Raw genomic sequence first — 12,584 nt, 5'->3', positions numbered from 1 at the left:
CACAGTCACATTATCTACAAATCCCGGTGTGGAGCCCATTTAGAAAAATGTTTTGTAATATTCTGCTATATAAATAAATGAAAATTGAATTGAACGCTAACATCACGTTCATAGAGAAAATGTACTAATTTACATTTACAAAAAATACTCGATCGCCCAGCCATAATATGTACTTGAGATTTTGGAAACGAATCGTGAATATCCGAGTGCTTAGATACTCGTTACAGCCCTGCTGTTACTGCTATAAACCGTGTAATGGGGGTGTGCGTGACACTTCTAAAGCGCTGCTGGCTAAACCACAGCTGAGCGAACGGCGGCCCCTGGGCCTTGGGCAGGGCTCGAGAAGTACATTCACCTCCAGGACAATGCTGCCTGAGCAGAAACTGCAGACTCGGCAGAAGGAGCCGTGGCAGGACGGCTGGGTCAGGTGGCGATCCGATTCGATTCACGAATCAAGCTCAACGATTCACGAATCGAACCACGATTCTTACTTTTTAATATTACGTTTATTGCTATGTGTATATTTACTAGATGGATGAAAATTGAAATTATTTGTATTAAATTACCAACATTTATGTCTTTATTAAGAACAAGAGATCAAAATAAAAAAAACTTATTAAAAAAAAAACCCACAGAGATTCAAACAGAAATTTTGTTTGTCATTTTAAACTTTTTTTCGTTCAACCTTCTAGTTAAGTTCAGCAGCAACATAAAAAGCAAAAAAGGATAAAACAAATCCCTGCTGTTTTGGATCATTTAACAACAAAGCCTGAAATGTTCTCCACAGTTTTCTATCCTCAAAGTTCTTCAATATTTTACATTCTAAGCATCACATATTGGTGGAGAGCCCGTAAAAAGTTCTCTTTTTTTCGCAGCAGAATCAGCTGATTCACGTTGATTACATCCACCTTTCAGCAGCGCGAGGCTGTTTCTTCAGAATAAGCTGGAGTTTCGTTCATTCCGTCAAATGTTGAAGTGTTATCATAACCAAAAGAATGTAAACACTGGAGCTAAAGCTCCGATGCTAAAGTTAATTATGTTTTCAGAAGTTATGTCTGTGAGCTGAACTTCAGTCTCAGTTTTTGAACGGAAAAAAGCTCTCGCTAGTTTTACTTTGAAAACCAGAAGCTTCATCGTCACGAAGATGTGTTTACTTCTGGTGGCAGTACTGCGGCTCTTTCGACTTTATTTTAGTTCGTAAACTTAAAGTCATACATTAAACTGCATTTCAGATAGGGCTGCCACAAACGATTATTTCAATAGTCGACTAATCTCCAATTATTTTTTTTTGATTAGTCGACTAATCGGTTCGTGCGGCGACTGGATGTAAAACACTCATCTTAACCGTCATTATCTTTAAACTTGAGGTCTTTAAGCTATATTCTAACTAAAATAAAGACAATAGTTTATTAATCTTTTAATGAATCATGCAGCTTTTCTCCTTCATTAGTTTCTGGCATTAAAACAAGACTTAAATCAAATGAGGTAATCTGAATCAACTACAGAAAACGTATTAAAAGCCTGAAATTCTTTTTTTTTAAGTTTTAAAACATATATTTATTAAAACATGTACAAAGTATTTCAAAAGCTATTTGCAGATATAAAAACACTTTTGCTCACTGAGGCCCATTTATTAAAGCAAAACACTAATAACATATTTGAAGTCAATACATACATATACATAAAAAACCTGATGATGTCCATAGAAACAAAGAAAATAAATAAAAAGAGGGACATTTATATTTTAAAAAGGGAGAAAAGCAGGGCATGTTAGTACTTAGTACCTAGGGCAGGGGTCGGCAACCCAAAGTGTTGAAAGAGCCACTTTGGACCAATACAATAAAAAACAAATGTGTCTGGAGCCGCATAAATTGATTTCTCCTGCTGCGTGTCCTCGTGTCATATAAGCTTCATTTTTGGCCTCATGACAAGTTGGTGAGGCATTGCAGTGTCAAACTATCTGACAAAAGCTGAATATCCTCATTATGATCATTTGAGCTTTTATTTTGACATTCCTCAATGACACAACGAGAGGGGGTCCTGATCAGTCTCTCCCTCATTCTCACTCCAGGTGCAGGAAGAATTCAAACATAACAGGACAAAATCATAAATGTTCAACAGTCAGACAACAAAACACATTGAGGAAAACCCAAACTTAAATCCAATTCCAGTCAGACAGCCTAAAGAATGGGTAACCCACAATTCCTTGCATTGCCAGACCGACAGCAATCTCACCGTGTCTGAGACCATCACTACAATATGAATGAATTACAGTTTGTTTCATTGCTTTGATGAAATTAAAGAAATGCAATAAAGAAATACGATTTTTGATGTTATTTTTATTTAGAGGATTTGAAAAAAATCACAAAAATGTAACGTGCACCTTTAAGGTGCTTCCACACTGGCCGCGTCAATCAACACTTTCAATGAAGAGTCAATATAAGCGCGTGCACACCTAAATTCCTGCCCTCCAAGTCTGGAGCGCGCGTGAGTCTTATAGTCAGACATTTAAAAGGACAGAGTTGTGAAAACAAAAGTCTTCAGAAAGATTTGGGGGATTTTCAACACTTTTACTTTCGGTTCTCCCTGTTGTAGATGCAGATGAGCGCTAATGAACAGTAAAAATACAATAGAAGGAGAATCTCCTCCCCGCCACGCACCGCACGCGGCCGGTGTGTGAGACCTGCACATCGCCGCGCTCAGCAGGTGGTATCCACACCGGAGCAGCGCGGTCACGCACGCAGTGGCGGGGAGGAGATTCTTCTTCTATTCTTCTTCTACTGTTCATTAGCGCTCATCTCATCTTGGTGTCATATTAACCTGACCGGACACAAACCGTAATGATTCATTTCTCCTTCGTGATCACGTTTGGTACTTCTGTGCTTTGAAGCAGACTCCACCCACAATCAGCCCCCGAGCTGAATCTTCAATCCAGTTCAAGATTTCCACGCACAGTTACAGCTCTGAGCTGCTGTGACTGTGCGTGGAAATCTTGAACCGGATTGAAGATTCAGCGCGCTCAATGCGTGCCGATTTGTACGTGGAGCTCGTGACCCGACTTCAAAACCCGCGTAGCAACGTGCGCTCACGTGCGCTCCAGACGCACGGGCAGGAATTCTACTGTGCGCTGACTCAGATGGCGTGGAAGCATCTACACTCATTTCACAACAACTGGAAAACGTAAAGGATGTTTGTGTCATGTTTGTCCTCCTACAGAAATCGTATTAAAACAATAAATATATTTCCCTCCAACATTTTTTTTTTTCATTTTCAAACATTTTTGAAAAAGCGCCAATGAGCCGCAAGGGAGTGCTTAAAGAGTCACATGCGGCTCCGGAGCCGCAGGTTGCCGACCCCCGACCTAGGGCATACAACAGTACTTTTATTCTTTCACCACCTACATCCACTGCACATGCGCAGAACGAAATTACATCATATTGTTCAGTTTGGGGGAGAACCCATAAATCTGAGTTACTTCTTTAATGTTGTGGTTGTTTGCTGTTTGTTGTCGTTTTTGTGACTTTAAGTTACATTTACTTGTAGCTTAATGCAGATAATGTAATGCTACACTTGTAAACTTAGCTCTGGACTTTAAGGTGAGCTCCCTCATTTCTGGGACTCGTAGTTTTAAATCGTTCCATAAATCTGCAGCAGATCCGTACCGACTCACAGCCTCTCTGTCTGCGCGGTAAATATTTCATAATCTGCTCTCTGAACCAAACGACGTGATCGCGGTGCGGAATATGAATGAAACCTTGGACGAGCGGTTCATTTCCAGTGTAAACTCATTATACGCGCTGTCCTCGTGGCGTTTGGTTAGAAGAGCGCACATTATGAAACATTCATTATGCAGACAGAAGCGCCGTAGACACGGATCTGCTGCAGATCTTCTGGTTCATCTCCAAACAGCGCAGTAATGACAGCCGCGGCAGCGCTAGCTGTGTTAGCGCAGATGTTAGCTTAGCTAGACGAAGCTCTCTGTTCAGCATGATCAAATTCTGTCTCAACATGCTTCATCTTCAGGTGACAAAGATGTGTGACAAAGACAAAGGCAGACCCGGCATTAGAAAGCGCCAACTGTAGTTTTAAGATCAAAACAAGGAAAAAAAAACGACGCTTCGACGACCAAATTATTCGTCGACTATTTTAATAGTCGATTAGTCGTCAATTAGTCGAATTGTCGTGGCAGCCCTAATTTCAGAGCAAAAATACATCGTCCCCAGAGGATATTATCATCATACTTTACTACAATTTACTACATTTATAAAGATCGCGAAATAACGATCTTGGACGTTGCGAATATTTGTACTCAAACTTTCAGGAGCAGATTGCGGGTACCCGAGCACCCGGATACTCCTTACAGCCCTAACTCTCAGTGTAGTGAAACGTGCTCTGTATGTTAATCAAGTGATGTACTTCACTTTGAAGAGGATTATTACTGGATTGATCATATGGACAGTAGAAGAGTATTAAATCAATTCACCAACAGGACTTTCTCAAAGTCAACATGAATTTCTTATTACGTCAAACACGGATCATTAGTAGATGTGATGGAGAGAGGCTGATAGTTTTCTAAAATAAAACTTCCTTCATAAGCAAAACAGAAATAATCTAAGTTACCATGTGTTTTTTTTGGTTGTGGCCTGGTACCATGTAACCCATAAACCAGTACAGGTCCACGGCTGGGGGGTTGGGAACCACTGGTGTTGTGGACAGATGATTAATGGACTCCAGCCTCCTTGTGTAACGTGTGTGTAGTCTGTTGGTGCAGGAAATGTGTATTAACACCTTGATATGGCTCAGAATGCAGTCAAAATAGGGTCTATATTTCTTCACTATGGGTTGATTTACTTTCAACGCAGGAACCTTTTGGAAGCATTAGTATCTAGTAGGAATGCAACAATAATAAATATAAAACTGAGCCATTCCATAGGCTTTCCACGGTTCGGTGCGACATTTTTATTCAGACATTTTATTTAGTCAGTACCACAGTGAGCGGCCTTCAGCGTGTGTCTGTGTATTCATGTCTTGCTGAGCCTGCCTGCTCCTACTCTGCCCCTCCCTGCCAGAAACTATTTTGCCCCTCCCCCTGGAGGTGGAGCCCAAATGCTAAAAACAATAGCATTTAGCTAAATGCCACAACGGAGAAAGTCATAGCCGGTGTGTGAACAGCTTCCAGCTCGTGTTTGATGACGCACCACCAGCACTAAAACCTGCGGTGTGGACATACTCTAATGTCAGCTTGGGCTCGTGAGAGAGTAAACAAAGGGACACTGGGATTTTAATGTGTTGACAAGAGGAACAGTCTGCAAGATTTGCCTCATCTCTATATCATACAATGTGGGGAAACCATTGACATGAATATCAATGGCCAAAATAACCCCACCCCGTGTTGGACGTGTTCCAAATAGGAAGTACCAGTGGGTTGCAAGAAGACCAAATTCCCATAGACTTCCATTGAGAAATAGTTATTTATGTCATTTTATTTGTCAGAATAATCATTCTTGCTCTGATGCTTCCTTCTTAGCACGTTCTTTATAATCCTAATTTTTTTACGATATTTTTTCTTTATCACCATTTATTTTAGTTATAAACTGACCAATCAGATGCCTCAGTAAAACCATGTGGCTCCTGCTGGTCCCGCCTCAAACGTTTGATTGACAGATTACTCCGAGCCGCTTTTAGTGGGAGGGGTGTGGGCTTGAATGGGTCAGAACAAACTCACTCGTGATTGGTTGACAGTACTTCCTCTAAAAGCATGACTCGTACCAACTCGGACTGATTGTTGTCGACGAGTTGCAATCGCGGTTAGAAGTTGAACAACTAACACGATCCAAAAATCCCAGATATATTTCAAAAGACTTACAGCACATCCATATTTCCAAGAAAAATCTATATATATATTCCTGCGTTCTATGACCAAATGCGAAAAGAGATTTAAGACGACTTAGTAAAAACGCACAACTTTCCACATACACCTGGACTTTCCCGGGCAACAGAGCGATATCTCTTTAAATGTTTTACATTACGGCCCTCACACTGGTAAATTAAGAATGCAGTACTGCAAGCTGTCAAGACTTAAGAGCACATCTTAGATTGTTGGAGTTTATTATATTCACGTTTACAAGTATTGAGGACTGAAGGACTTTTATATTTGATTAAATTGTATACAAGTTCTAATGTTTACAAGTTTACCAGAGTTCTATTTAAGTGTGTTTCTGCAATTGCTGCCAAGAGCTTTGCAATCTGATTCAATCTGATTTCTTTGTTATTTCGGTTTGCAAAAGAAATTATAAACTGTGGAAAATTATGATTTCAGGTTTTTATTTGTTTTTTTTCAATATGTATCGAAACGTGACCCTTGTATCGAACGTTGAGCAAACTGTATTGTTGCATCCCTCGTATCCAGTAGGAATGGTCAGAGTCAGAACTCGTCCGGTTGATGTTTGCAAAGATCGCTTCATGCGTAATTGTCATTTTGAAAGTGAAATATTCTTCTGTGCCTTTAGCATTTCATAAATAGACTGAATCAGTGCACACTTTCTACAAAGAAAATACTGGAAATTACCGTCTTGTCTGAAATACAGATGGTTGCTGTTGCAAAGTTGCATTAAAAAAATTTTGTCTACTTTATGTGCTGTAGTCAAATGAACTATCTCAAATGAATTTAGCTTCTACTTAAAAACAAAAACATATATATATATATATATATATATATATATATATATATATATATATATATATATATATTAGAGCTGTCAGGCGATTAAAAATTTTAATTGCGATTAATCGCATTGTCCGGAGTTAACTCGCGGTTAATCGCAAATTTACATGTGGCCTTTTTTTAAGGAAAAAAATGTGTGGCTCGTGGAATTTAGCAGTTCTACATTAATTATGAAAACAAGAATGACAAAATTAATAGTTTTCATCAGAAATACTTTATTTTGTAACATTGTATTGAGATAAACTTTCTTAACAATAAAAGGCTGTAACATAAAATGCCTAACAAAAGCCCAAGTGCAAGTGAAGGGCATTTTAAATTCAAAACTTCAATCAACGTTCAGTAAAATAAAATAAAAAACATCAAAAATAAAATTTCCATAACACTTTCATGTTCATTTTTTGTCAGGACCAAATCTTTTCTTCCTCTGCTGAACTACAGTAATAAATAAAATAGAGATTTATCATTTCCAATTACCTTTGTTTTTTTACAACATTAAAGACTGAGAAAAGTGGGATACTCTGTGGATAGTTTGACAGTCTGTTACTGCCGCCGCGTTCTCTGGCTGCAGCTCAATGCAGCGACGTGTCCAGCGGAGCTCACACCATGAATATGCCGGCAGACAGACAGCTATGCTGGGGCTGGATCACGCTTAAACCTCCAGAACATTTAAAACGTCCCCCGGTGAGCTTGCTGTTCGGAACGTCGGGGGTCCGCAGCTCTCGGGACGCGGCGCCGGACGCGAGCCGGTACCACCAGACGTGGTACTGGACGCGAACTGGAGCCGGGTTAGGGTGCAGGAGCTCTCCAGGTCCTAGCGCCGGCCGGTTTTAGCTAGCAGCTTGGTGGTTGGAGACCCGCCCGTGATCTAGAGAGAGCAGCCGGTGAGTTAAAGGGCAGGACGCCCGCACGTGCGGTATGGAAAGGCACGTATGAGAAAAATCCGCGATTAATGTGTCAAAAAAATTGTCGGCGCCAAGCACATGTCAGATTAATGCGTTTTTAACGCGACAAATCTGACAGCCCTAATATATATATATATATACATATATATATATATATTTTAAAAGAAGAAAAAAATTCAGTCAAGAGGTTAAGAGTTTCTTTGATTAGGTGTTTGACCAATTGAAAAATAAAATACCTAAATGAATCTCAACTTTGAATCTATCTAAATAGTAACATTTTTTATATTTAAATTTTAAACTGTGGAACTTCTCTCTGACATGTTTTAGATTTTATTGATGTTTGACAATACGTAAAGTCGTTTAAAAGAAGGTTCCTTCTTGTGTTTGTGTCCCTGCAGTCCTCCCCCAGGATTATGTGACTGAAGAGGAAGATCTCTGCAACCAGCAGAGGAACCTCAGAGAAGAAGAGAAAGAACCAGAACCTCTAGAGATTAAAGAGGAACAGGAAGAACAAGAACTATCACAGGTTAAAGAGGAACAGGAGGAACCAGAACCGCCACTGATTAAGGTGAAACAAGAAGAACAAGAACCTCTACAGGTTAAAGAGGAACAGGAAGAAACAGAACCACCACTGATTAAGGTGAAACAAGAAGAACTAGAACCTCTACAGGTTAAAGAGAAACAGGAAGAAACAGAACCACCACTGATTAAAGTGGAACAAGAAGAACCAAAACCTCTACAGGTTAAAGAGGAACAGGAAGAAACAGAACCACCACTGATGAAAGTGGAACAAGAAGGACCAGAACCTCTACAGGTTAAAGAGGAGCAAGAGGAACCAGAACCTCCACAGATTAAAGAGGAAAAAGAGGAGCTCTTCATCAGTCTGGATGAAGAGCGGTTTGATCATGAGGACACTGAAACCTTGATGGAGAGTCCTACTTTTGAGGAACATAAGAACAGTGAAACAGATGGAAACAATCAGAGCTTGAATGTAACTGATAGTCAGGATGAAACTTCAACTAAATATCAAGAGATAAACCCACAGAAAAGTTTTGGTAAATCAGCAAATCTCAAAACACACAAGAGAAACCATGCAGGAAAGAAGCTTTTTTCTTGTAAAGAATGTGGCAAAAGTTTTAGTTCCATAACTGACCTTAACAGACACATGAAAACTCACACAGGAGAGAAGCCTTTTAGTTGTAAAGAATGTGGCAAAAGTTTTAGTGATGTGTATTGTCTCAAAAAACACACAAAAACCCACACAGGAGAGAAGCCTTTTACTTGTAAAGAATGTGGAAGAAGTTTTGGTGATATGTCTAATCTAAAAACACACATGAGAACTCATACAGGAGAGAAGCCTTTTTCTTGTAAAGTCTGTGATGCAAGTTTCAGTCAAACAGCTAATCTCAAATTACACATGAGAACTCACACAGGAGAGAAGCCTTTTTCTTGCAAAGAATGTGATAGAAGTTTTAGCCGAATATCAAATCTCAAAATACACATGAGAACTCATACAGGAGAAAAACCTTTTTCTTGTAAACAATGTGATAGAAGTTTTAGTTGTAAATCTTATCTCAATTCACACATAAGAATTCACACAGGAGAGAAGCCCTTTTCTTGTAAAGAATGTGATAGAAGTTTTCGAAAAATGTCTAATCTTAATTCACACATGAGAATTCACACAGGAGAGAAGACCTTTTCTTGTCAAGAATGTCTTGTAAGTTTTACTTGTAAATCTTATCTTAAAAACCACATGAGAACTCACACAGGAGAGATGCTTTTTTTATGTGAAGAATGTGGCAAAGGTTTTGATCAAATATCTTGCCTTAAAGCTCATTTGATAACTCACACAGGAGAGAATGTTTTTTTATGTAAAGAATGTGGCAAAAGTTTTGATCAAATATCTTACCTCAAAGCACACATGATAACTCACACAGAAGATAAGCCCTTTCCCTGTAGAGAATGTGATAAAAGTTTTGGTCAAATTAATAATCTCAAAAGACACATGGCAATTCACAGAAGGGGGAAGCCTTTTGCATGTACAGAATGTCATAGAGGTTTTCGTCACATGTCCATTCTCAAAAATCACATGAGAACCCATACAGGAGAGAAGCCTTTTTCGTGTAAAGAATGTGATAAAAGTTTTAGTCGAAAAGACAATCTTGAATCACACATGAGAACTCATACTGGAGAGAGGCCTTTCCCGTGTAAAGATTGTGATAAACGTTTTAGTCATATATCTGATCTCAAAAGACATATGAAAACTCACACAGGAGAGAAGCCTTATTTGTGTAATGTATGTGATAAATGTTTTAGTCATATGTCTAATCTCAAAAAGCACATGAGCTCTCACATAGAACAGAAGCCCCTCTTCTCGTAAGAAATGTGACAAAAGTTTTAGGTAAATGTCTGATCTTAATTCACACATGATGACTCATACAGTAGAAATACATTTTTCTTGTAGGGATTTTGTTTAAACTTTTACTGAAAAAAGGGCAGGAAATCTTTTTCAGAGAACTTCTGTTGTAAAATGCATTGGGGTTTTTATAAGAAGAGGGAAATATTGTAAAAAGCAAAAAAGTAGAATTTTTCTTTTATCAATAAATAAACTAACGTTTTATACAGAACTTTAGCCTATAGCTTGAAAATGTTTTTATTTTGATCATTTAATCTTATCAGGGGGAAAAAATAGAAAAAAAGTGTTGATGTTTAAAACTCCTAAGGTTCCATCCCAATCTAAAGAAATTTGCAAAGGTTTATCCGAATGAATAAATGGTCTTAGTTTAAGTCAGTCAGTAGAATAGAATAGATTTTGATTCACCTGTTGTCCTTCACAGACAACATTTATGGAGATTCAGATTTTTATTTTCAGCAGGTTTTGAAAATTTCCCCCACACTTGTAGAGGTACCCAAATCTACTTCAGTGACTATGATGTTACCGTGTTTGATCAACCAGCAAAGTCCTCTGATCTGAACCAAATAAAAAATCTAAACTGTTGTGAAGAGGAAGACGAGACCCCAGACCCAATGATGAAGATGACCCAAAGTCAGCAGTAGAAAGACTCTGAGCTTCCATTCCATGTACACAGAGCTACAGGCTGATGGCCTCCAAACCACATGATGCAGTCATTCATGAAAAAGGAGGATCAAGTTAGTAATGAATGCATAGAAATAGTCTGACGTGTGCCCTTAAATGAGTGACAGTTCTCTAAGAAGAGCTGGAATTTCCATCACTAGCCCTGCCCCCTTCAGTCAGAATGACTTTTTTACATTTGAGGAGGAGAAAGAAACTGCTGGAGGCATTAAATAGCTCTTTGTGTTTTAGAAAGATTTAATTCCAGATTGAACACATGTAAGTGTGACAGTTGTTTCCACATCTCTCTGAGTGGTGGCATAGACTACATATGTTTGAACTTTGTGTCATTTTTCACACTGCTGTCTGATTTCTAATTAAATTAGGTCATGTCTTGAACCATGTTGATAGTTTGAACAAGATCCTTCTATTAAAAAAAAGTTAAATAGTAAACAAAAGGATCTTGTTTGTTTTGGTTTTCCCTTGAAAAAAAAAAGAGAAGTATAAAAAAATAACAGCTTGAGTATTAAATTACTTTTTGAAATATATAACGAATAAAGTAATTTCATTACCATTTAAAACAAAGAAATTATTTTTTCAAAGTAATTTACCCAACACTGACAAAAAATATTTAAGTTGATCATTAAATTTCATCTTTTAGATTCACTTGTAAATAGAAATGTGTTGTTTTGAATTATGACTTGAATTATGAACTATGTTAGATTAAATGTTTTAGGAAATTTTGATGAATTAAAATTTTTGTTGGTTGACTTTTATTAATATATCTTTGTAGTTTTATGGTATTGTTTAATGTTAAGTTAACCATTGTGGTTGTAGTTTATGTTGAGACAATGTTGTCTAAGTCTGGTGTTACCATGACAACACTAGAATTATTACATGTCTCTAGTTCTAACACTTTTTGTGTGATTTTTAAACATCTTAATATTGTTTTTTTAATCTAAAATAATGTCACATATCATGTTGATTCATGTTAGTAAACAACAGTTTTGTGAAGAAAAGATTCTCCTAAAAATTGTATTAAGGAAGAGTCAGATGAAGAGTGTGACTGGTGTTTGTGTTGTTGTGATTCCTGTTTTCTAGTAGAGATTAGAAGTGTTTCTCTGTTCTTTAGTTCTCAGTGTTCTGTTCCAATCTTTCCTGTGAAGAATAAAGTGGACGTGAACATCAGTCAGAAGTGTGGAGTCTTTCCCACAGTGTGGCTTTCTGCTGTTTGTTGGTTCTCTGCAGGTTCCAAAGCTGGACTCCTCAAGTCCAGTTCTGACTGCTGAGCTCAGGACTGAGCTCAGATCACAGAGCTCCATCAGGAGGTGTGAAGAAGACTGAAGTCAACAAACTGCTTCTCTGTGCTTTTCTCATCAGTCTGAGTGCAGCAGTGAGGTTCAGCACAGCTCTGCTGGTAGAAAAAAAGAATTCACTTCCATTTCAGACAAAAACATGGAAAAGCACAGCCCTGTAACATCTCCCCCAAAACTTCAGCAAAGGGAGTAGTGCAGACATAGCTAGAGCTTCTCCTGCAAATGTGTTTTGAACTGTAACAGCTGAGCAAACAGAAATGAGCTGAAGGCCTCTTGTGTTGGACAGATTCTACTGGAACAATAGAGACTCAGTATAGTATTTAGTATTTAGATGGTATATAGTGTAGTTAGTATATTTGTATAAACATCTTTTGTGTTTGAGGATTTAACATTATTTATGTTGATTTTTTTTTTGCTCCAGAATTATAATAAGAGAGTTTGACGTTCAGGATGGGGAGGGTTTCAGCAAATTGGAGGATGATTTCAGAAGTGGGGGGTGGAATCATAAAGTAACAAGCTGCTGGAGGTTCACCCCCAGGCAGGGCCCCACGCCAGTAACCCCAGCGCAA

At 38.3% G+C, this 12,584-nt stretch overlaps 1 protein-coding gene across 1 annotated transcript in view; it reads left to right on the top strand.

Moving 5' to 3' along the window:
• LOC112138302 (gastrula zinc finger protein XlCGF57.1) overlaps positions 1-9,563 on the top strand; it is a gene marked incomplete at its 3' end in the record, with an annotated part of 21,174 nt that extends 11,611 nt beyond the window's left edge. The window contains 1 exon segment of the mRNA XM_024260868.1: positions 8,025-9,563. Within this exon segment, the coding sequence (XP_024116636.1) occupies positions 8,025-9,563 (1,539 nt within the window).
• Between the last annotated feature and the right edge of the window lie 3,021 nt (positions 9,564-12,584).

Source organism: Oryzias melastigma, unplaced genomic scaffold (assembly GCF_002922805.2).
Source record: "Oryzias melastigma strain HK-1 unplaced genomic scaffold, ASM292280v2 sc00300, whole genome shotgun sequence".
Classification (NCBI taxonomy): domain Eukaryota; kingdom Metazoa; phylum Chordata; class Actinopteri; order Beloniformes; family Adrianichthyidae; genus Oryzias; species Oryzias melastigma.
This window is presented reverse-complemented; position numbering and strand designations above follow the sequence as displayed.